The sequence below is a fragment of the Lynx canadensis genome, chromosome C1, assembly GCF_007474595.2.
Source record: "Lynx canadensis isolate LIC74 chromosome C1, mLynCan4.pri.v2, whole genome shotgun sequence".
Taxonomy (NCBI): domain Eukaryota; kingdom Metazoa; phylum Chordata; class Mammalia; order Carnivora; family Felidae; genus Lynx; species Lynx canadensis.
This window is the reverse complement of record NC_044310.1, coordinates 30,062,965-30,089,030: the sequence shown is the minus strand read 5'-3', so window position 1 is coordinate 30,089,030 and position 26,066 is coordinate 30,062,965. Positions and strand designations below refer to the sequence as shown.

The following is a 26,066-nucleotide window of genomic DNA, read 5'->3' as shown; positions in this document are numbered from 1 at the left end:
ATCATTCAAGTGTTTTGTCACTTACTTTTATTACTTTCAACTTTTTACCTCTTCTTATGTTCATTATCTTTGTTTCCTATAGATGATTTTGTCTGCCCCCTTCAGTCAGTATTACTTTCTGATCCTCGTTTAACTCTTGAACTAATCCATGGAGGATTTATCCATGGAGGATGTTGTTGAAGCAACTGCCAATCACTTCCCTGCCTCCTAAATAATGCATTCCATTCTGTCTCAGGGAGAGTAAACTCTGTAAGAGCAGGTACCCTGCCCATTCAGTGTCTAAGAACAGTACCGGCAGTTCAAGAAACATTTGTTGAATTAATGAATAAATTGGTAAACAGTAAGGAAATCCTTAAAATCTTTAAACTACTTGCCCCCAGATTTTAAAGGCATGCACTGAGAATTTCAAATTCAATTAGTTGCACAGTATAAGAGACAAAGAATGGAGAGCAAATGAGGGAACACATTTGGTTCACATCCCTAATCTCACTGTATTTATTCAAATAATGGACTAACACATAGAATTCTCACCACTACTTAAAATATTATGTGTTGTTCCCCATCCTCCTTCTGTGTTCTGAACCTAGAAAGTAGTTCCACTTGTATGACGCAAATGTATATTATATGCATTTACCAGGTATTTGTTCTATAGAGACTGAAGGGAAAATCGCACTAGCATAGGACTCTTTGAGATACATGAAAAATTCCTTTTATAAAATCCATGTAAAGACTGTTCAGAAGCAGACAAGATGACAAAGGAAAAAATTCTTTTGAGAATTTCTAATTTCTTCTGTGAGATTCCTCAAACACTGATATTGAAGAAAAACCTGGAGTCTAGCCAATTGCTAGACAAAGAGAAAAGACTACAGGCTGTTCCTTCCAATACTCTCAGGATTGAAGGACAGGCAAGAAGCACCGAGCCGGGCAATAATCCAGAGAAATCCAGTTCAGTCCCACCAAACATGGGCATTCTGACCTAAACAAGCAGAGAAAGACAGACGGAGAGGAGGAAAGGAAACGTAAAAGGCTTCTACTTACCAGAGTCGCAGCACGCCTTGGGCAGATAGAGAGAGAGCCTTACGGAGCAGCTCAGCCGCATCGCACACACAGTGTAAGCTTGGGGTTAGCGTCCAGCATGCGACTGTTTGTTTTTTTGTAAAAAAGAACCCCAAACAGGTCGTCCTCTTTTTCCCTTTTGTGCATTTGTGCTTAAACTCCAAAGGGTTAGTGAAACTTGTAAGCAAGGATGTCAGTTAATCAGAACAATACTTCACATGAAACACACAAACAGTAACAGGGGACACATCATGCTCAATGTAGTGGTGCTCAGCAGCTTGTCTTTCTTTCTTTTTCCCCCCCTTTTTTAACCTTTCAAAATGAGAACTGGGTGTTCTCAGCAAGCAATTGTTAAAACTTTTCACATACTCCCTTATATGGTGAAGCAATAAGCCATTAGAAGTGGGCTACCTTACATAAGGATGCTAAACCAGCATATTCTTTCCGGAAAACTACTCTCAAACAAATCATAGCTGGTTCTGTCTTGTGATCTTTATAACTCTAGCTCCTGATGCACCAATTTCATACCCAAGGACCAGAGTCAAAGCATGTTTTGTCTGAATATCATTTTGAGCATCATCGAGACCAAATCTGACAACCACATGAGCTTAAATTTTGACCTGCCCCACATAATTTGGCCATTGCTTCACAACATAGGAAATAAGCAGGCAAACACATATATATCCCAGAGACACATGTATATAATATGGTAAGTTTACATATACACACAAAAATCCAGGAAGAACTCAGGACAACCAGCAGGAACTTGACAATTTTCCTATGGTCTGGGAAGGGAACATGAGTGGGAACTGGTAAAGATGTCACACTATGGAATGACCATGGGTGAGGGGAACCAGCGTCTCAGTCAGTACAACCAATCCACCAGTTTGCTTGGAAAATGAACATTTCTCACTTATTTAGTAGCTATGAAAAAAAATATGGAGGAAGAAGTACATGGCCTTTTCTTCCCAATATTCAGAACTTCTGGCTGTCAACTTTTGAATGACAACGCCATGAAGGAGTAATCTTGCTGCCCTGTGATCAGATATAATATAGGATTTATATTCTCTTCAATTGCGGTCTGCCATAAAATGGCAGAAACAGAAACTGTAAATCAGGTCTACAGCGTTGGCCATAAGTGCCTTCTAGTGTTCTTGACTGACCAATACGTCATGGAACCCCAATAAAGAAACACAAGACAAATGGCTGCTATGGTGAGGTTAAAAATTAAGTCACATTGGTCATGGAAAGCTAGTGAACATGATTCTCAATCAGCAAAGCTGCTTTCATACCATTCAAAAGGTACCTTTCCTATTTGGAGAGAGAAACTAAATGTACCTTTTGTTCTGTCTGTTGGGCCAACTGGCTCTGAAGTTGCTGAAGCTGGTTTGCTGAACCATCACAAAGGTCATGGTAAGCCTTATTAAGGGCATTTAATTGTTCAGATATTTGTTCCTTCTCTTTTTCTGAGAGCCTAGAAGATGAAACATTGAAGCTCTTTTAGGGAAAAACGTTCTCTTCTAAAAATAAAATATTTTAAACAGACAAAAGAGAAAATAACCTCTCATTTACCTATTACCCAACTATCCACCTTTGCCAAGTTTTAGTATCGTACCAGATTTACTTTAGATCTTTTTCATGGAAATAAGACATTACGGATATATTCAAAGTCCCATGTATATTTGTCACCAACCATGTTCTTTTACCTTTCTCCCTAGAGCTAATCGCAATCTTGGATTTGGTGAATTTTGCAACTACCCATCAATTTATTGAGATTTCCTAAGCCCTCCTTAACTCTCCCACTTTTTTCTTAATCTATCATTCCTCCCTATGATCTTCAGTATCTTCTTTTTGTAGTCCAGACCCCACAGTCCATAGTCTCTATTAGCTCCCCGTTATTAGCCTTGCACTCTGTCCTTGCTAATCTGATGAAACTCCTGCCCCAGATCAATAGAATCACTGGACTTCTCTGCTCCTGCCTGCAGGCTAAGTATATCCTGTGTGTGTGTGTGTGTGTGTGTGTGTGTGTGTGTGTGTGTGTGTGTGTGTGTGTGTGTGTGTGTGTCTCTCGGGGTGGGGGGAGGGAGGAGACCCTATGGAGGAGATCCTACTGGTTTCCAGTCTCTAGTGGACCTGAGAGCTTCCTGACAACCTTCTTGAAGGCCCCAGTCAATCCCAATTCCTTTGCCCTGTGAGAGAGCTATCCTCACAGCAAACAACCTTTCAGTCTATTTCAAAAGGAATTGCAGACCACTGGGCACGAATTCACTCACCTTCTGGCTTCACTCCTTACATATTTACCTCTATCCACACCTTTCCTAATCTCCTTTTCCTCAAACCTCATAGGAAAAGCTGTCTTGACTCTGGTCTAGGGTTGTAGTTTCTACCCACTGATAAATTGTGTCCTCTCCTATGACTCTGGGACCCTTCTCCTGTTATTATTCAATCTCTTTCTCCCTTTTGGTCCTTGAGACTCAGTCCATAAACATAGCTAAGTTTCTCTGATCTTTCAAGAAGAGGTCTTTCTTGATTGTATATTCTACTCTAATTATTTACTGTATTATTACCTCCATTTCCTATGGCTAAGCTTCTTGAAAGAGTAGTCTAATTTTGCTATCACTAACTTCCTCACCTCATGTACTCCCCGTCATACTGAATCTGACATCATGCCTCAACTTTTCATCAGTCATCAAAAACTTCCAACTTGCCAAATTCAAGAGAAACATCTCAGCCTCAGTCTTTCTTGACCTCTGACCACTTTCTCCTTTTTGGAACACTATTCTCTCATAGGTTCTAAAGTATTACTCATAATATTCCCTCTATTTCTATAAGGCTTCCTTTACAGGCTGAAAAGTACCAAGATGCCCTTGAACCCTTGTAAACTAATCCATTCATGGTTTCTACTATGCTGATGACTCAGATCTGCATCACTTTAGACTTCTCTCATTAATTCTAAATTTACATACACACCTCCCCATTGGACAACTTTAGTGGAACTATGTAAGGCATAAATTAACATATGAGGTATCTTCTAATACATTCTAAGTATTTCCACTCTTATGTCCTGTGGGCTCTTCACGTTCATAATGTCTAAGAATAAAGCTGCCTTCTCCCTCAATCCACACCTTCTTGTGTATTCCCTATCTTGGTTAGTGACATCACCATACATTCAGAGACCTAAGCCAGAAACCTAGAAGTTATATCTGACAATCTTCATTCGTCACCAAACCCTGTAAGTTCATCATCCTTAATAACTTTTGAATTCTTGCCCTTCTCCACCCTCAACATTTCTTGCCCATATTATCACAACAGCCTCTTTACTGGTCTCGGGCCTCCACTTTGTGAATGTATTCTCTGTAAAACTGTTCTAGAAATCTTCATCAACAAAATCCAATCATATAGAAGAGACTCCTCCTCATAGTCAACAAGGTAAAATGCAAACTCTTCAGCATGAACAATGAGGCTCTTCATAATCTGGCTCTTGTAGCCCTAAATTCTCCAGTCTCCCTGTGACCTTAAGTTTTAGCCAAGTAGATTCAGTCCCCTACATGTGCCAAAATTTCTCATTTAATACTCACTTATGACCATGCTTGGCCAAGAAGATCTGTGAGGTTTTAATGGCCTCAGAGACTTGTTCCCTCTTGGTTGTCAGTTCCTCTGCCAGAACCTAGGTGGTAGAAACAAAGAGTATAGCCTCAGAACCCAATAGATCAAAGAATCAAAATTATTTGAAATAACTTTTTAAAAATCCTAGGGAAAAACCTAGCTTAGGTCAGATTTTTATTACCAATAAGCTATATAAAGTTGATTAAGAAGGTAAAGTACAAATAGGATGACTTCTTAAATTTCTTTAAGTTAGGCAGTTAACATTTATTGAGAATATCATTCCTGGGATGGCCCATATGTGATTTGTTTTATTCCATCTAACGCATTCTTACATATTATTAAGAGACAGATGGCTCTTCTACTCACCTGCTGTTCTAAAATAGCTTTTTCAATGTCCGTTGATTCTTTGGTCTGGGATGAGGTAGCTTTGCTTTGTGTGTTCCTTGCTAGGGTAGACACCCAGCCCAAAAGTTCTTTAACCTTCTCCACATGCTCCTGCTTTTCCTCTTCTACAACTTTCTAGAACAGGAATTAGAAAATCAGTATCTTGGTCAATGTCTTATTAAACTGGCCTGACTTCTGATTTCCTAAAATAGAGACACAAAAGTTACCTAAATCAGTAGGAAGCTAAAATAACCCCAAGATAAATATAATTTACCCAGCCTAGAACATTGTTCATAGGTGCTTAACTGTGTGATACTAGTAGCCAAATTCAACATATCTAGGTTAGCACCTTTCTAAAAAAGAACAATTTTTTTAACATAACGTATTCAATAATTATTTACTGATATTTAAATATCCTTTAAATATAGCATCTTTTTGGGGCGCCTGGGTGGCGCAGTCGGTTAAGCGTCCGACTTCAGCCAGGTCACGATCTCGCGGTCCGTGAGTTCGAGCCCCGCATCAGGCTCTGGGCTGATGGCTCCGAGCCTGGAGCCTGTTTCCGATTCTGTGTCTCCCTCTCTCTCTGCCCCTCCCCCGTTCATGCTCTGTCTCTCTCTGTCCCAAAAATAAATAAAAACGTTGAAAAAAAAATTTTTAAATATAGCATCTTTTTTTCATGATTCTTAGATTTACAGGTAAAGAGAATGAAGTCTACAGAGATTAAGTGAGATAGTTATGACATAAAGGAAGTTTTTTGCTAATTCGCATAGGCAAAAATTGGTATGAGTTAGTATTTCCAAAGCGTTTCTTTTATAAAAGTGAGCAACATACAGAAACTTATTTTACAAAGACGTAGATTTGTATAAGATTATATACTCATTACAACAAATTCACATAATCTGAAGTGCATAACATATATCCCTTTAATCTCATTCCCCAGAATTTTAGTGTCCACCTGGCCCTTGAACAACACAGGTTTGCACTGGGTGGGTCCACTTATACATGCATTTTATTTTATAAATACAGTTCTTACATAAATGTATTTTCTCTTTATCATGATATTCTTAACATTTTCTTTTCTCTAGCTTACTTTAAGAACACAATATATAATAAATCTCTTTCATAATTTTAACAGTTTCATAGCATCCCATTGTATGGAATTTGTATGTTTCCAATTATTTCCCATTAACAAATTATGCTTTATTAAGGATCTTTGTTCATATCTCCTTTCTTCATATTTACAATATATCTATAATGAAGACACTTGGAAGTGGGAGAGTTGGGACATTATACAGTCAATCCTCATTATTCAAATTCCATATTTGTGAATTTGTTCTACTCACTAGAATTTATTTGTAACTCCAAAGTCAATACTTATAGCAATTTCGTAGTCTTTTCCAGATATGCCCAATGTTCCCAGCTGAGGGTGACACTGTACCTTCTCGTTCCAGCTCTTATACTATAAACAAGTATTGTTTTCACAGTCTATTTAGTATCATGTTTTTTCACAATTTTTTTTGGTGATTTCACCATTTAAAATGGACCCAAGCAGGGCACCTAGGTGACTCAGTCGGTTAAGCGTCCCACTCTTGATTTCGGCTCAGGTCATGATCTTGCAGTTTGTGAGATCAAGCCCCGCATCAGGCTCTGCACTGATGGCACGGAGCCTGCTTGGGATTCTGTCTCTCCCTCACTCTCTGACCCTCCCCCACTCATGCTCACGCTCTCTCAAAATAAATAAACTTAAAAAAATAATTGATTTATTTAAAAAATAAATAAAATAAAATAAAATAAAATAAAATGGACGCAAGCACAGTGCTGAAGTGCTATCTCATCTTCCTAGGCAAAAGAAGGCTGTGAATGCCTTACAGAGAAAATGTATGTTAAATAAACTTCATTTAGGTGTGAGGTACAGTGCTCTTGGCCTGAATCAACAAAATATATTAAATAAGGTATTTTTAAACAAAAACACACATAAAACAAGGTTATGTATTATTCACTGACAAAAATGTGTGACCAGAGGCTCACAGGAACCTAACCCTGGATTTCCCCTAAGTGTAAGAGTGCAGTATTCCCTAATGTGGTGTGCATAGTAACTTCACAAAACATGACTACTGTGAATAATGAAAATTGGCTGTGTGTGCACTTTAAATTTTGCAAGAGGAAACACAGGATTTTTAATTCTATTTTCAAAATGATTTAGGACCCAACCATCCTCACCTCTTCCTCCTCTAGTCGCCGGAGCGCATCACTGATGTATTTTACATGCTGAGTTGTTAAGGTCACCAGAGCTGTGTAGCGAGTCCTCAAGTCCATGAACTATGGTTCAGAAAAACAATTTAGATAAATTATCTGCCGGAAAAGTATATTTAAATAGTTGAAAATGAGAGGAAGTTTTCATGAAATCACATGCTCAACAGAAAGGTGAACCCTAAATCAAACTGTCAGGGCCCCAACAAACAAATCTTTCCTTAAGGGAAGACAGTGGCATGTCCTTTCCCCACCCTTTCACCTCTTGCGTGATGGCATCTGAGGAGGAAAGCATGCGACGGCGCTTGCCAGGGGATTTCTGCTGTGATTCCACAAATGCCTTGTATGTCATCAGTTGCAATTCATAGTCCTGGGAGAGGAAGACATTTCACCACATTTACACATACTCATGCAACATAACTCATGCAACAGAATCATAGTATTTCATTGCTGGAAGTCACTTTGGTGATCATTTAAACCAGTGATTAGCAAACTTTTTGCTTAAAGGGCCAGGTGGAAACTAGCAGGCCATACGCTCTGTCCTAGCTGCTCAACTCTGCCACTGTAAGGGAGGACAACTGGAGACAATCAGTAAATGAAAGGGTGTGATGGTGTTATCATAAACCATCATGGATGGACACTTGAAAGCTGAAGTTCATAGAATTTTCATGTGTCATGAAGTATTCTTCTTCTTCGGTTTTTGGGGTTTTTCTTGCTATTTCTCATGGGCCACGGAAAGATAGTGTGCAGGCTCAATTTAGCCTGTGGGTCATAGTCTGCTGACCATCCTCATCCTCTCATACATTGGGAACCTGAGGCCTAGAGACAGGAAGTGCGTCTCCCTGATTACTCAGTGGGTGAACAACAGAGAGATCCTAAACCTATGCTCTTCTCATGTTGCTGTGCTATGCTGACATCGCCTCTGCCATCCTGAGAGTGCTGTCCTCATCCAGGACCCCTTCCTATCACATACGGATGGGTGCCAGGGAGCCTCTTATTACTCTCCTGCCTTTACTCTCTTCTCAATTTCTTTTCTATCCTGCCACCAGAATAGCTTTTCTAAAACACAATGATGATCACTTCATTCCTCTGTTTGAAAGCTTTTAATGATCTAGAGCAGAGCTTCTCAAATAGCAACATGCACATAAATCATCTTAGGAATCTTGTTGAAACTGAGATCCTGATTTGGCAGGTTAAAGATTCTGCATTTCTGACAAGCTCCCCAATGACACTGATGCTCCTGATTCTAACACCCCATTTTGAGGAACAAGAATAGAAAGTAAAGCCAAGAGAACTGAACAAGGCCTTTCATAGGCTGGCCTCAACTTTCCCTTCTCATTTTCCACAGTCACTGCTTCTTATGTACCACACACCATCTAGCTATGTCAGAATTATTTGCTATTTCCTCCTATAATCATATTTCCATTCCTCTGTGCCTTTGACCATGCAGTTCCTTTGGACTGGAATGCCCTGCTTTTTGTTGCCTACTTAGAAAACTCTAGGCAGGAAAAAAACACGGAATGAGTTCCTTAAGCAGGCTAGAGCAGCAGTAAAAAAAAAAAAATTATTACTATTACTACTACTATAATAGTACAATATTAGTAGTAATAAAATGGTAACAATAATAAAAGCAGGTGCTACCATTTACTGAATGTATCTTAAGTTTGAGGCAATGTCCTATGTATACACTATCCCAGGTAATCTTTATAACCATTCAGTGAAGTACTGATTCCATTTTGTAGATTTAGCAACAGGCACCCAGAGAGGCTAAGTACTTGCATAAAGTTTTAAGCCTAGAAAATGGTGAAGCTAGGATTTAAACTCAATTCTTTGTGATACCAAGTCTTTAGTTATTAACTAAAGAAATGGGTTCATTCATAGAATATTTGTTGAGCAACTACTATTACCTATCATTGTTCTGAGTGCTATATGCATAGTGGAGAACACGTTAGAAAAAACCTTGCTCCCTTGGAACTTACATTCTAGTGGGAAGGAACACAATAAACAAATAAATATATAACAATCTCAGGTCATTTTTATTTAGAGACGTTATCAGAGAAATAGGGAAGGGGGACCAGATCATGCATGGCCTCATAAACTATACACGGCTTTAAATTTTTATTATGAGTATGATATGAAGTCACTAGACAGTTTTAAGCAGGTGACTGACGTGATCCAATTTACCATACTTGAGCTATTGTAAGGTGCACATCTCCCCCACATTTTAGTATCTCTAAAATTAGAATGTGTCTTACAATCAATGGTATTTGCAAAATTAGCAGAATTTCTTCTTTTTTGGTAGTGTATAAGATAATGGTGTGGCTTATAACTGACAATGTCTGAGATTTGGTGACATGCAGTATGCTCTAAAAAGGTGGGTCTAGCTACTACGTGGGAAAATAGCCTATGGGGCAGGCTGAGCAAGAGATCAGCTCAGAGGATTAGAAGAGTCTAAGGAAGATTCCTCACTCAGATGTGAAACAGGGAAATGGGGACAGGTGGGTGGGTAACAAGAGATAGATCAAGGACATATTGGAAGATGAAGCCAAGCTGTTCACAGACAGAACATAAAGTTTAAGGTAAAGAGAAGATTTAAGGGTAACTCTTGGGTTTTTTGCTTCAGCAAGTGGGAAAATGGGACACTCCTGAAATAGGCGAGACCTGAGAAGTACATGTGAGAGGAAATCCAAAACATTCTGTTTCTGACATGGCAAGTTTAAAAAAACCTGTGGATCATCTAAAGTGTGATTCCTTGAATCAGAGCTGATGTCTGGTACTACTCTGAGCATCCTCAAATGTAGGGCCATGAAAAGTACACATGTGCACTAACTGGAGGATTGGGCCAGCCCCCCCCCGCAGAAGCACTTACTTGTCCAAAAGCAAACCCGACAGTGACAAGGGAGATCTTTCTCTGCTAGAGATCATTTATATGCCTTTGGGGATATGGTAGTTACCTTTACAATAGTGGAGTATTGCTGGGAAAATTTTTGACACTGGTCCAGCTTTGTCTGATTCTTCTCGATTTCTGCAAACAGATCCTGGAAACCAAAGTATCACAACATTACCATTGTCCGTATTGTCATCAAAACAGCTGATCATTTATTATGTTCTAAGGCAGATTTCAAATCTTAGCGACATCAGAATCACCTGTGAGGCAATCACTGTCTTGCCAGGCCACCTCCAGAGTTTCTGATTCGGTAGGTCTGGGTAAGTCTGAGAACTTGCATTTCTAACATGCTCTCAGTAATGCTGATGCTTCTAGTCTGGACTCCACACTTCAAAAACCCTGCTCTGCAAATTTTACATGTATCCCTTCATTTAACCTTAACAACAATAACTTTATGAGTGAGATAGGTTAAACAAATAATGGACTATGTCCATTTAATTGATGAGGAAGTAGAATGCTGAGAAGTTAAGTAATTTGGTCAAGGTCTTATAGTGAGTGAGTGAGCCAGGACTGGAATCCAAGCAATTTAACACCAGACTTCATACTCTAAACTGTGATGTTAAACAAGATAAACAACAAAACACTAACAAGTAAAAACCACTTTGAATAATTTTTGTCCAGTTACATCTTTCCTGGTTTTCCATGCCCCATGTTCTAATCCTAGTAAAATCAAATGCAGTATCAAGAAACAAAATGAGGCAAGATAATTTTAATCTGTCCACCTATGGTTTCAATATATAGTCTCTGAAACTCAGGTTTCAAAGGGACCTTACAAGTCTGTCTGGCCTAAGTGCAAAACCAGTATCATCTTGAGACCATCTTGCTTGAACTATTTTCAGAAGAGGAGTCTCAGAATACCTTGCTATTTGGGGGAAGCTTAATTGCTAGCTTTTCACCTCCTTCCATGATGAACTAACTCCTCCCCACCACCCGCCCCCGCACACAACTTTCACCATGCTACTGCTACACCCACCGTCTGCTGGCTAAGCTGCTCCGACAGCACTCTGCTATCCTCTGCCTGGCCTGGCTTCATCATTTCCTGCTGGGCAGTGGTTTCCTCAATCCATTTGATGAGAGTTCCATGGCAGGCTCTGTAATCTCCCAGAACTTCCTGAATACTTTCTAGCTCAGATTGGCTGGAGGAGCATAGGGAAAGAAACTGGCATTAGACACCTTGGTACAAACACAATAAAGTAAATGGGGCAATTCCCTCCTTATCCCATTCTTCCAGTTGGGCTTGATCACAGAGGATTTGTCTATTTTGGGGAAACAGTAGTACAATGCCAACGGAGACCTATGCACGTAAACAGTGCCCTGTGGGGTGAAAGTAAGTAGAAACCAGTTTTGCATGCTAGCCCTGGACACTGCTTTGGAGCCTGGCATCCCATGATGATCCTTGTCAATTTTTACCTAGGCTGCCAAGGATCACCAGGATGGCCAATAAGATAGTGCTGGCTGTACACTTCTGTCTCCTGATGACAGAGTACCCGTTGGAGTACCACAGTTATGATTTAGGAATCGCTGTAAATTCTTGGGGAAAGATGGGCGAAAATACTAACTTTCAGTTAATTTCAGGAACAGTTTCTTATGTCACTTTTGTGAGTCCAACCAGACTCGGGATAGTAATTCAATTACAGAGTATCAATCCAAACTTTTGAGTTACTATAACTCCTCCCTCTCTGTATTTGCCTATCCAGCCTAGCCTCAGTAAGGTAATTTTGTCTTTCCTATTCAAATCAGACATCAGAAGCAGGACTTCAAGTAAAAGAAATAAAAACCACTGAATTAGCAAATGAAAGTGGGAGCAAGAAATTCTGCAAAGCTCCACTATGAAAAATGGCTCATAGTTGGATTCAAAACTAATAAAACAAGAACCAGAACTCCAGATCTAGCCTTGAGAAAAGATTATCACCCTTCCAGTTTATATCCCAAAACATCACTGTCGTCATGGCTTAACTAGATAAAAACTGGTACAGGAGAAGCATTGCTAACAGGACCATCACTGCTTCACCAAATGCAGCCTCAGGTCTGCTTTGGGGTTGATGGTCCCAATTTTCTGTCATTCATCTTGTCCAGAATTCATTTAATCTGTACCCTTCTCTATCACATCCTGCCTTTAAATAAGAATGTACAGCTTTCTGTTTAAAACCTAGTCCCTGAATCCTAATAGGAGAAAAGGGTGAGGCCACCACTCACCGGGTCTCGAGCTGGACAATGACCCGGTGCCAACGTTCCCGCAGCTGGGAGCCTTTCTCTTGACAGCGCTCCAAATCCAGGCTTCGCTCTGGAGTCAGACGACTCAGTTGTTCTGCCACTGCCTTGGCCTTGGCAATTTCCTCATCCAGGACTGTAAACACTGAATTCTTGTCCTTCACGTCACTAAGCCAGTGCTATAAAAGGACAAGTACAGCAACAGGTTAAATATATTCTATGCCAAAAAGGACTCAGACTAAGGTAGCAAACAAGAACATAGCCTATAACTGGCTCCACGTTGTATCTGGGATTCACAAGCCAAACTCTATAATGTTTGCGCTAGAAATGCCTCCACAGTCCTCATGCACACAGGGAGGCCAAGGGCAGGCAGTACATTGCAGAGATGTGCAAAGAATTAGTGTTTGAAACTTGGCTATCTAATTTAGAAGTGTAACTACTGATTGTATCTGATTTAGCTGTGATTTTACAGAAATCACAGAAAATAAAACAGAAAGGCAGTCATTTATTTCCCTTTCCAGCTAGATATTTTTCTTAGTCCCAACTTCTTTGAATCCACATTAAAATATATTAAATATGCTATCCTGCCCAGTTTAAATGCAAATTTAAATCACTGTCATGCTGTCCAAAATTGCATTTCTCTGCTAACCCAAAGCAATGGATATGTTAAGTCAAGCTCCTACGAAACTCAGAGCAACCAACCCGTAACGTAGACCGATGAGACTCCAGAGCAGAGAGATCTGCTGGTACTGCTTCTTCTTGACTCAGCTTGATTTCATAACCTTTGACCAAGAGTTCAGCGTCCTGGATGCTACGCACTATAACATCGATTGTCTTTAGCCTGTGAGGGGAAGGTCACCTTCGTTAACACACACATTTTAAGAGCTTGGCCACAGACTTGGAGCACTATAGAGAGGTTCACAAGATGTACTGCTAAAATCAGTTTTACCATTACTAGATGATGACAGGGTTTTATAAAAATAAGAAAGCATGATATATGTGCTGCCAATTTCAGCCAATTCAAAATAAAGTTCTAGGTGACACTGGGACACACACACATGTGGTGGACTCATGGGAGAAATGACATAAGGCCAGAAACCCACTCAACACTATGAAGAGTCTAAGATCTGTGACTCCTCAAGGTCATGGATGGATAGAGGGAAAATCTTCAAAGACTGTATTTAGCTTAACGGAAAATTTAAAATTTTCATTGTGTAGTGTCCCTTCTTTTTTTCAGAGCTATCTAATCAAAGAGAAATACTCCTAATAATGCAAATCCATCTCTCTTTCTGTATCACTGACATTTGTTTGCTGCACCCCAAGGAACCCACTCCAATTACTTGGAGCGAAAGCCAAGGTCTCTCTTCATGGTTACATGCTCTTCAAGATCTGCAACCTCTCTGGATTGTTTGTGAAACACTCCAGGCACTTCCCCTTCTCATTCCAATGAAACCATTGCCCTCTGGATCCAAACCTGCAGCCTACTCACTTATTCAGATAGACTGTGGAGAGACCATACACATGGTCCATTTTCTCCACCAGCAGATTGAGTTCTGAGCGCAGAGTTGGGACACTCGAACCAGATGGAGACTGATGGAGAAAGCTGTTGCATTTCGTGGAAACAGTATCCAAGTCTGACCTCAGTTGCTGTAAGTCCTCTTGGGTACGCTGTCAGGAATAGGACACACAACAAAGATGGAGACAGAATTGAACAAAGAAGTAATAGCAAAATACTGCAAATAAGCTAAATGCCCATATGTGGGAGACTAGTTGAATAAACTGTGAAACAGCACTGAAGGGGGAGAATGGGAAGAACACACACAAGTATTTCCTGAACACAGTATTTGGACTATAGACAAATGTGCAGGCTAAAGACAAAAGGAACCATAAATAAACACTGAACTCCAGTTAGTAGGTTTGTGGAATTTTTCTAGTAGCATTGACTCAGCAATTCTAAACCTACTCATCTCTACATGCTAGAACTGAGCAATAACATAAAGTAGGTTTCTCAGTCTTAGGGAAGGAAGTTACAAATATGGAAACGAGAAAAGTTAGAATGAGACCTGTGGTGTTGGTTTGGAACCAAATGGAGACAGATACATATGAATTCACAGTTATGTCTGTGTGTGAGAGAGAAAAATTGATAGATTTTGGTCTACCTTTGTGATACATTTATGTGAATATAATGATACACACATCTATACACATATATGTGTATACATATAAGTATGCATGTGTGTAACATTGGGGTGTGCCTGTATGTGTGTGTGCATTATGCGTTTGTAAGTATGTGTTTTTCTAGCTCTATCTGCTGAGCAGGCCTAGAAACAATGACACCCCAATAATAATGAGCATGCTTATATGTAGATCTTGGTTTCTAAATAGCATTCTCTACCTAAAGGAAGCAGGACTCCTTGGAGAAATGGCTGATTCCAGGGTTAGGGCTGGCAAAGGCAAGATGAACCTGAAATATCTCATTTTGTTAAGAAATAAGAAAGCACTCAAAGAATGGTGGGACATGTTAAATGACATAGATACCAGCTTGAAGGGGCTCTCAATAGCCCCTTGAGAAATTCTGACATCAAAATAAAGACAGTAACAACTTACAAACCATTAACATAAGAATCCATAAGTCCATACTGACATAAAGAATGAAGAAAGGGGACACGTGGGATGCTTAGTTAGTTAAGCGTCCAATCCTTGGTTTTGGCTCAGGTCATGATCCCACAGTTTTTGAGACTAAGCCTCGCGTCAGGCTCTACACTGACAGCAGGGAGCCTGCTTGGGATTCTCTCTCTCCCTCTCTTTCTGCCCCTCTCCCACTTGCTCTCTCTCTCAAATAAATAAATAAATTTATTAAAAAAAATTTTTAATGTTTATTTATTTTTGAGAGAGAGAGAGAGAGACCATGAGTGAGGGAGGGGCAGAGAGAGAGGGAGACACAGAATCCAAAGCAGGCTCCAGGCTCTGAACTGTCAGCACAGAGCCCAACGTGGGGCTCAAACTCACAAACGCAAGATCATGACCTGAGCCGAAGTTGTATGCCCAACCAACTGAGCCACCCAGGCACCCCAATAAATAACTTTTAAAAAAGGAAGAGAGGAGGGCATAGAATAGAAATTTTAAAACGTAAAAGGAACAACAGAATTAGATAATCACCTTTTGGCAATAGTCATACTAATAATTAATTCAGTCAAGAATCAACACTAGTTGCTAAAAAACTAGTTGGTGAAAGTGTGATGTAAAACAAGATATTTACATGGTCTCCAAGTATCCCCCCACAACATGCATAGTAATTACAAAGGGGAAAAGAGCAACAAGCAATACAAGTTATCACCAGTAATGGGACAAATCAACATCACATGCTTCCTGATATCATGTGCTGAGGACACACAATCATTTCTGTGGTATTCCTGCCAAAAATGTGTAACCTATATCTAATCATGAAGAAACCTCAGATAAACACAAAGAAAAGAATAGCCTACAAAATAAATGACCTGCACTCTTCAAAACGTTAGGGGTGGGGTTGGGGCGCCTGGGTTTGCTCAGTTGGCTAAGCATCTGACATTGGATGAGGTCATGATCTCACATTCCATGAACTTAAGCCCCTCATGGAGATCTCTGCTGTCAGTGCAGAGTCCACTTTGGATACTCTGTGTCCCTCTCTCTCTGCCCCTCCCCCACCTGCACGTGCATGCAGGCACACTCGAAAATAAACATTTAAAAAAATGTTAGGGTCATGAAAGATGATAAAAAGTTGAGAAATTATTTCAGTTTAAGGAAATTTAAAGAGACACAGCAACTAAACACAATGTGTGATAGGTACTGGATTGAGTCCTATACTAAAAATTTGGAGGGAGTGGAGAATACCCAAAAAAGGCATTATTAAGTCAACTGATGAAATTTTAATAAAGTCTTAGATAACAGCATTATATCAATGTTCATTTCCTGATTTTAATCATTGTCCTTTGGTTACATAAGGGACTCCCCTTGATTTTTGAAAATGCACACTAAAGTATTTAGGGGTAAAAATGTATCATGTACAGAACTCACTCTAAAAAGAAGAAAAAGATTATTTAAAAAAATTTTTTTAATGTTTATTTATTTTTGAGAGAGACAGACAGACAGCGCAAATGGGGAAGCAGCAGATAGACAGGGAGACACAGAATCTGAAGCAGGCTCCAGGATTTGAGCTGTCAGCACAGAACCCGACACAGAGCTTGAATTCACGAACCGCGAGATCATGACCTGAGCTGAAGTCAGATGCTCAACTGACTGAGCCATCCAGGCACTCCAAAAAAGATTATTATGATGTATACATATGTAAGAAAAAATGACAAAGCAAATACAGAAAAATGTCAACATTTGGGGAATCCAGGTGAAGGCTATATGAGAAAAGAAAATTTCTGTATAATGAAACTACTTCAAAATAAAAAGTTAATGGGAAAAAAAAGGAAGATCCTTTAGAAGAGCTGAATATTAACATTTCTTAGAATGTTCTATTTTTCTGGGACAAACAGATTTCAGGTGACTACAGAAAACTAATAAGTTTCAATATGAAAATTACAGGTTTATATGATATGCTTCATTCAGGCATATTAGATCCTTCTTGGCCACTGAAAATTACACTGCCCACTCATCCTCTTCTTTACGCTTTGGAATAATTGAGAAGGGTAAGAAAAATCACTCCTAATTTAGCCAGTCCTTTCCATTCCTTCAGGCTCCCAGGTCAAATCTAATATTCTTTTTTTTTTTTTTTTTTTTAATTTTTAAATGCTTATTTAGTTTTGAGACAGAGACAGAGCACAAGCAGGGTAGGGGCAGAGAGAGAGGGAGACACAGAATCTGAAGCAGGCTCCAGGCTCTGAGCTGTTGGCACAGAGTCCGATGCAGCGCTCGAACCCACGAATGGTGAGATCATGACCTGAGCTGAAGTCTGATGCTTAACCAACTGAGCCACCCAGGCACCCCCTATACTCTTTAAAGAGCTCTCATACCATCCCAAGTAGAAATGGTCTAATAATACTCAAACTTCCTATAGCAATGTTTGCTTAGAAATCTGTAAATATCCTAGGTACTATCTTATGACACCTCTTATACTCAAGTTTCTAATTGTGACTTCAACCTTTTATTCTTCTTTAAACTATGCTATAAGCCCAAAGCAAGGACTTTGGCTTACTGTCTTTACATACCTATGAGCACATAGCAAAACAATTAATATTTGCTGCTTTTACTTCAGAAACACTGCCCTACATTTTGATGGCATTTTACTTTTTCAGGAAACTCATTATAGTTAAGTACTATATCACTTAACTTCCAAAGTTTTCCAAAACTTTGAGCAGACAGTAACATCTCTACTACACAGTCTTAAAATATGTAGCCCAAATGCAGTGCTTAGAACAATTTGCCAGTCAGTTTGCCTTCCCAAGTGTGTAGAAAACTAATCAACATTCAGCGACACACTGGGAGTTGAAATCATTCTTTGCCACAGGTAAAGGCATTTATCGGCTGCAGGGAAGGACTCTCGAGAAGGAATGCCATGAGTCTATTGTTTTATGTCTTAGGCTCCGTATTGTCTTGACACCCATTCACTCTGAAAGCATGTGCACTGCAGGCAGCACCCACCCTGCTCGATGCTTACCTCTTGCTCCGCGATCCTTAATGCACTATCCTGCCGGGCATCTTTGTCAGTCCTAGAACTGGCTGGAGACTGAATTCGTTTGATCAGCCGCTGTTCACACTCCTCCAGGCGTAGTCGGATATTCTTCAGCTCTGAAATGTACGTCTTGGCCACAGTTTCTTCTTTGTCCTCTGTGAATGCACAAGTACAGAATACCATTAACCACCACAACAGAAATCAACAAACCTGAGAATAATAGATTCACCCTCAGACAGAGGGCAACAGGCCTGATATTCCACAAATGAAAGTAAGGCCTTACATGGGGGGAAGCTTCTGCCTGATCCTAAATTCCCTGCATTATACATTCATCGTTAAGGATCTAAACATGTTATCTCCACAAGAAAATGTGACAGGCTGATAAGCAATGACAAATAAGGCCTCTTCTTCCATGATCTAATTTTCAGAATTCATCTCTATAAGTTTTTCCCTATCTCAAGTTTTTAGCAACTCAAATGGTAAAAAGGTGGTACTTTCTAGTCTATATGAAGGGTCCAGCAGCACCCTTCAGGGCTCTCATTCCACCATTCCTCTCCCTCTTGCCAAGGCACACACCATTCTCTATGGACTTCATCAGGTGCTGGAAGTGGGTTTTACAAGCCTCCACCTCCTCTTCCAAGCGCAAACGATCAGCCACTGAGAAGAGCAGAGAGTCACGGCTATCCTGCAGAAAGTCTTCATAGTGGGCCTGGAGGTTCTTCATAACCTGGTGGCACTCCCCTGGTGCTGAGGCTCGAAGCTAAAGAGAGACACAGAGAGAAGGAAATAAAAGAAATTTCAACAGAATGGGAACATAATACCTTCTCCCTTTTTCCTTTTTATTGATGTTTAATATATAGACAAATCAGCTGCACATACCGTAACTGCATTTGTTTTTTCACAAAAAGAACTTGTCCATGTCATTGGCATTCAGATCAAGAAACGATATTACTAGCACCCCAGAAGCACCCACTGTGCCCTATTGTACACAATCCTGACTAATGGTTAATTCACCATTATTCCTGTACAACATACATTTATACAAGAGCTGCAGAGTGAGAAGAAGTCTTTAGTTGGCCAAGAAAACAGGAGATCTTGTTTGTTTTCATCAGGAATTTCCTTAACCATTCAGGCTGCTGTTTTTCGTTCCTAGGACCCCCTAATTCTGAAACATCCCTGACTCCACTTTACTCCCTTTGGGTGGGCAGGAGTCTTACAGTAATGAAAAAAAGTTCCTTCTGAAAAAAGCTTGCCAATAGGATGTGAGCCTGAGGGAAGGCTTTTCACAATTACCTTTTCCAGGTTCCAGGTCTTTACAAGGTCAAGGTCCTTCCGCAGATAGTTCCAGGAAATAAGGCTTTTGGTGTTAACATGTAGCTGATGCCAAAGGGCCATCACTTTCTGGTAAGACTGTTCGACCCTAGAAACAATAGAGAAGCTGGCTGTGGCTATTCTAAAACCTGAGCTCCACATTAGAGACCTTTCAGGGCGAAAATGTGATTGCCTTAGCAGAATTGGATTTATATGCTGAGCAGAGAAAGGCAAGTAATCAAATACTAACAACACAGCAATCTTTAGAACCAAATTAATTGACATAGTCAAACAATTTGGACTTACAATGGTATTATGAATATGATGTCAGCATGTTTAGCAGTCTTATAAATGTTACCTGTATATATAATGATCACGAGAAGTCAGAGAGAGGGTATACCCGTGAAGGTAAGTAATATAGAAAAGTAGAGATAAAATAACCCCATTTGGAATTGTTGAAAAACGACAATCCATATCAATGCTTAAAAATACTGTGGTCTATATATTACTGTGGTCTATATATTCACAAAACTGCTAAAATGTTTAAAAGTTAAGAACAACTTAAAAAGTTATCTGTGGTCTATATATTCACAAAACTGCTAAAATGTTTAAAAGTTAAGAACAACTTAAAAAGTTATCTGGCATATTAAAAACAAAAAACAAAAACTGTTTTTGTTTTTTACTGTGGTCTATATATTCACAAAACTGCTAAAATGTTTAAAAGTTAAGAACAACTTAAAAAGTTATCTGGCATATTAAAAACAAAAAACAAAAAAAGAACTGCAGTGTGAAGGACCGGAGAAGTTTTTTTCTAAAGCATCCTGTGCCTGATTCAATCTCAACTTCTGGAAGACTTACAGACTCTAAACTCTCACATACACAGACATATTCAACACACACATTACCTTGAATTTCAAATTAAGAAATGTGACATATAAGAATAGGATAGAAAATTAGAAGCCAGGACTTCACTTAAATAGGAGACTTTAAACCCATTTAGTTTATCTGCTCCCTCTCCAAAAAAACCATTAAAATTTCAGTGACGTCAAAATAAAGGATTGAAAATAGCGGGCTTAGGAAATTAGAATTCTGGGGTGGGGGAGGGAATAGCTGGTTTTTATTACAAGCTTCATGGTGTAATTCAGCTTTTAAAAATATGTATGTAGGGGCGCCTGGGTGGCTCAGTTACTTGAACGTCTGACTCTTGGTTTTGGCTCAGGTCATGATCTCACAGTTTGTGAGTCTGAGCCCCACCATCAGGCTCTGTGCTGATGGCATAGAGCCTGCTTGGGATTCTCTCTCCCTCCCTCTCTGCCCCTCCCTGGTTCTCTCTGTCTCTTTCTCAAAATAAATGAATAAACTTAAAAAAATATGTATGTATGTTACTTTAATAAAATATAAAGAAGAAAATTAACTGTCACTACAAAAATCAATCTGAGAGTTAACTGTTTATGATCAAGAATGATCACTGAATCGGGGCGCCGGGGTGGCGCAGTCGGTTAAGCGTCCGACTTCAGCCAGGTCACGATCTCGCGGTCCGTGAGTTTGAGCCCCGCGTCAGGCTCTGGGCTGATGGCTCAGAGCCTGGAGCCTGTTTCCGATTCTGTGTCTCCCTCTCTCTCTGCCCCTCCCCCGTTCATGCTCTGTCTCTCTCTGTCCCAAAAATAAACATTGAAAAAAAAAATAAAAAAAAAAAAAAAAAAAAAGAATGATCACTGAATTGAACATAAGCATTTACTGAAAACCTACCATGTAGCTGCAAGCACAAGACTTGCTATCTTAATAGTAGGTCTTTCCCAAAAGAAACTTTAAAACTTGGCTGCTCTGTTTAAGATTGCAAATGCAGATTCACCCCTCCATCAATTCACTCAAGCCAAGCAGCACATGTGGCAGTCCAGAGTGGCCCCTGAACCAAGTTACCTGCTGGCCATCTCAATGGCATCCTTATTGGGTGAGGGGATAAGGAAACAGACCGATGGCACCATTGCCTCATTCCCTGTGGGGCTGATCACTTTCCACTTGGTCCTCTGCGAATTATCTTCCAACACACACTCATCATTCTTGCAAATGGTGATCTGAAGAGACAAACTTGTAAGTTATTGCTAGTGGATAAACCGACAACCTGTATGATGTGGTGCCTGACCCCAAAGCTATGAAATCCTTAAGAAAAAAATCATTTTGGAGATCTGACATCCCTTAGTGAGGGTTCCTGATTTTGATGAAAAGATAACCTTATATAAATATACAACACAGGAAAGGTTGAGACATCAAAGAAATCAAGGAAGCAAGTGTTTGTTAAATGTTTATTACAGGTCAAGTAACCTAGTATATGAAAGTTCTAAGGAGACTGTCTTAAGACCTCCAGAAACAATCTCTCTGCATCTACAGCCATTAGGGCAAAGGTTAAAGGGACATGAATAATCACAACTTTGCTTTTGTGATACTTCCCTCTTCCTCCCTTCTTGTCATCCCACTCAAATCCCTTGAAAAGCCTTAAGCATTTTGGAATCATGAATTCTTTCTCTTGGGAGACAAGGAACCAACATCCTCATCCCTATTTTATAGACAGAAATACTGAGACACAGAAAAGTGCCAGAGAAGTTCATTCTTACGCATTACAAATATTTACTGAGCCTATTATGTGCCTGGAATTTTGCTGGGCCACTGGATGTAAGAATGGTAAGATGGTAAACTAACAAACATGGCTGATATTCCTCATATTCTGGTGGGGGTAAGAGTTATAATACTGTATGTCAAATGCAATTTACCAGGGAATGCATGGAAGGGACATGACCCAGTCTTGCCTAGAAAGGTAAAGAAGGATTATTCAGGACCTTGAAGCCACATTAAGGAATTTAGGCCATCTAAATAGAACTAGGGAATTGTTCTTTTTTTTTTTTTTTTTTTTTAAGATCATTCTGGTAGAAGAATAGAGAATGCATTGATTGGGGAGGCTAATGCCATTATTCAAGTGAAAGAAATTATGGTCTAAATCAGGGTAGTAGCTGCAGGGACAGAAAGAAGTACATCTGATCTAAGGGATATTTATTTGCAAGTTGGTATTGATTTGGTATGGCTACTAGTTGTGGGGTATAAGAGAGGAAAAGCCAAAGATATGGCTCAGGGGCTACAAAGTATCATTTCTGACATCACTTAGGAAATCGGGTGGATGATGATACCAATCACAGAGGCAGGGAGCAGGTCAAGATTATAGAGTTTGGGCTTTTTTTTTTCCCCTTTTTTAAAAGAATGTTTAAGGGGCGCCTGGGTGGCGCAGTCGGTTAAGCGTCCGACTTCAGCCAGGTCACGATCTCACGGTCCGTGAGTTCGAGCCCCGTGTCAGGCTCTGGGCTGATGGCTCAGAGCCTGGAGCCTGTTTCCGATTCTGTGTCTCCCTCTCTCTCTGCCCCTCCCCCGTTCATGCTCTGTCTCTCTCTGTCCCAAAAAAAATAAATAAACGTTGAAAAAAAAAATTTAAAAAAGAATGTTTAAGTTCTAATGAAAAAATCAAAAAATCTGTAACATTAGACCTTTCTCTATCACACCCCTAACCTGAAGGTTTTGCTTCTCCCTCCCTTCCTTCTGGAGCCAGAGGTACCCTTTCCACCCCCTCACCTCTATCTGCCGATAGTCACAGATGGCCTTCACAGAAATGGTACTCTTTAGCACATGGTCAGGACTGCGTGGCTTTAGCTGAACAATGGTTTTTGATCTCCCAACAAGACTGGCAACGGAACTCTTGGACTGTATAAGCTGCTCCTTTTCATCCTACAAAGTGAGAAGAAACACAAAAAAGACATTAATGCTGCTACTCAGGGTGACTGAGCCAACAAAGAAAACTGAGTGCTCCACTCCCTCAGAGAATGTCATTTCTCAGTTAAGTAGGGATCCTTGGTGGAGCCATCTTAGAAACACAAAGATAAAGAAAAAAGGAGAGGATATTTGTCTTCTACCAAGTGCTTTTATATTCAAATTGTTCAGCTTTCTCCCTGTGCCCTTTTCAATGAATCATGAAGCCACATGCAAAAGTAATGAAAACACAAAAACAAACAAAAAAAAGAACTGCCAGCTGCCAAATACAGCTACACACAGCTAACAAGGGATTTCCCCAAATAAGGTTCAGAAAGCATGGAAATTTAAAAACAATAATAACAACATTGCTGTCGCTATTATTATTATTCGCTTTCTTACTGGCAGAAGCCAGTTCTTGCCTTCTGCTTAGGAGAAGCTAGAATTGTGCTCTTTAAAGAATTTTTAAATAATCATACCTCCCAAGCTCTACTACTAATATTTCACTTTCTTAAATTGAGTCAAACTCTCTAGAGAAAGATCTTAGCTCTTCCACCAACAGTTTATAAAGCAATGCTGTTGGTGAAGACATGACAAATGATTCAGGGTTTACCTTTTAGGGTCTTGCTGTGCCATGCTCATGTAAATTTGAATGGTTTGAAAGAAGTATCATGCAAAATTGAAACTCTCAAGTCTCTGCAAACCCAATTATCTTAAAAACTAATGAACTTCCTGTCCACAAAATTGGTAGCAATGTACTACCAATTGTGTTAGAGAGTAAAAGATAACTTTCATGTATTACCAGGATGTGTCAAGCCCATTTTGAGGTATATAAAGTCCTTAGAAGAGGACTTTCTTAGGATGGAAGTAGATGTGATGAGAGTAAAGAGTTAATAATGTTAAGAAATGCCATTAAAGAATTAAGAATATGCAAGTAAAGAAAAAGAAATGCTTAAATAAACTACCTGTGCCTGTCCCCGGGAGCATGATTGGAAGAAATACAACTTTAACTTATTAGTTAAGAAAGAGGAATGGAATGTATCAGGGAGACAGCCACACTGTTCCGTACTTGACAGCTGGTCTACCCATTTCCGTTTCCTTGCAATAAAGATGTCAATTTCTGTCTAACCCACAGCCAAACATCTCAAGCTCCAGAGACCAAGTGCTCAGTGTGGTAAAAGTTCTGAAAAGAACCAGAAGCCATGACAGATGCTCCCGAACCTGACGGACAAGCTGAGGAAAAGCTGAGGAGCAGACCCAGGTGACTTCATGCCCAGATGACGCCGCCAACCCGATGCCCCTGACCTGGAGAGGAGGGAACAGAGCAGCGACCCTCGAGAAGAGAAGATATGACAACAATTGCAGAGAAGTTACCCTAAGACAGGAAGGTACTCTGTGGAAGGGAGGAGATAATAGCCAAGGATTATTATATTCCTCCTTCAAACTTGAAGTACCTCCAAGAGAGACATTCTAGAGACAACATCTAAAAAGTCAGGCTTTTATCCTTCATTCCAAGTTCATTAAATTAACAGATTATTGGCTCGGGTAAAACACTGAATGTGAACCCATTCATAGGTTAATAATACCTGGAAGTGTAAAAATAAATCAATAAATAATCAACTAATGTTCACAAATACCCAACTTTCACCTACAAAAATGTTTTGGGTTCTCTGGTTCTCTTATTTATAATTTTCTACTGAAATGTGGGAATCCTCTGGCTCCTCATATAGAAAAAATAATTTCCCTATTACACTCTTCTATCTTAATTTGGGACGTAGCTGGGGCCTTGTCCTGCCAACTCTGTGTAATATGCATTCAATACACGTAAACACTCCTGCTCTGATTTTATTATCAGCATTTCTGAAAGAATAATTCATTGGAGAAAATGAATATAAAACTGATTTGGAGTAAATACCGGATGCAAAAACATTTTCTCAAAGTTAATACTGCTACATAAATTGGACAAATATTGCATTATATCTACATAAGATTTTAACGTCATCCTTAATTAAAATCAATATTCTAATACCTCATTTTGGCAAAACAAAATTACCACAGAGGAAAAATTTGGCTCAGGTCTAGTTCATTGGTTTGGTTTTGTTTTAATTCTCTTTGCATGAGAGAGTGAAAAAAGAATTTGATGTCAGTCACCTAATCCCCTTCAACACTATTTTTCATGCTTTACACCTCATCTTTGGTCCCAACTTTTGAATTAAAATAGGAACAATGCAAAGACAAGCATAGTGGGCACTAAGTGGCTCAGGGGAAGAGGACTAGGCCTTTACTTCAATAGCATACCCAAAGGAATCTTATCAGCAACTTCTTTAAGGACAGAAAAGAAAAAAAAGAATAAGAACAAACTGGGATTAAACTTTATTTGAATGTGAGCCACACTTTATAACACTGACCCATTACCCTACAGCTTTCAAGGATATAAACAGCAGCAGCTGATATGGTTTACTCTGTTTCTCAGGAGTAATCATCCCTCTGAGGCAACACCCACCATGGAGTCCTGGAGCAGGTCCTCGAGACGAGATAAGCTGGTATTGTGGTCACAGGAATATTTTCTTTTGATGGAGTCTTGGAGGTTCCTCAAGAATGACTCCAGGTCCCGTGCATCACTGAAGAACTGTGAGGATAGGAACGGGATCTCGGGCTCAACACATCACGACACACAGATGTTAACCAAGAAAAAGCAATCTCACTGTAATTACTCTCCTGGATTGATGACACTTCATTACAAAATCCGCACGAGTGGAAACTGAGGGCTTAAAATACCACATCTAGGAAAATATTAGTGATGACAACCACAAAGCCTATTTAACCCTAGAGAAAAGTCAGTCAGCTTCGCCTTCT

At 39.7% G+C, this 26,066-nt stretch overlaps 1 protein-coding gene across 1 annotated transcript in view; it reads right to left on the bottom strand.

Moving 5' to 3' along the window:
- MACF1 (microtubule actin crosslinking factor 1) overlaps positions 1–26,066 on the bottom strand; it is a 230,379-nt gene that overhangs the window by 122,789 nt on the left and 81,524 nt on the right. Inside the window, 16 exon segments of the mRNA XM_032594263.1 lie at positions 2,395–2,530; positions 4,635–4,723; positions 5,029–5,181; positions 7,267–7,365; positions 7,559–7,666; positions 10,251–10,334; positions 11,217–11,379; positions 12,440–12,633; positions 13,157–13,295; positions 13,944–14,122; positions 18,096–18,265; positions 18,687–18,870; positions 19,404–19,530; positions 21,342–21,496; positions 23,037–23,189; positions 25,714–25,839. Coding sequence (XP_032450154.1) covers positions 2,395–2,530; positions 4,635–4,723; positions 5,029–5,181; positions 7,267–7,365; positions 7,559–7,666; positions 10,251–10,334; positions 11,217–11,379; positions 12,440–12,633; positions 13,157–13,295; positions 13,944–14,122; positions 18,096–18,265; positions 18,687–18,870; positions 19,404–19,530; positions 21,342–21,496; positions 23,037–23,189; positions 25,714–25,839 — 2,259 coding nt within the window.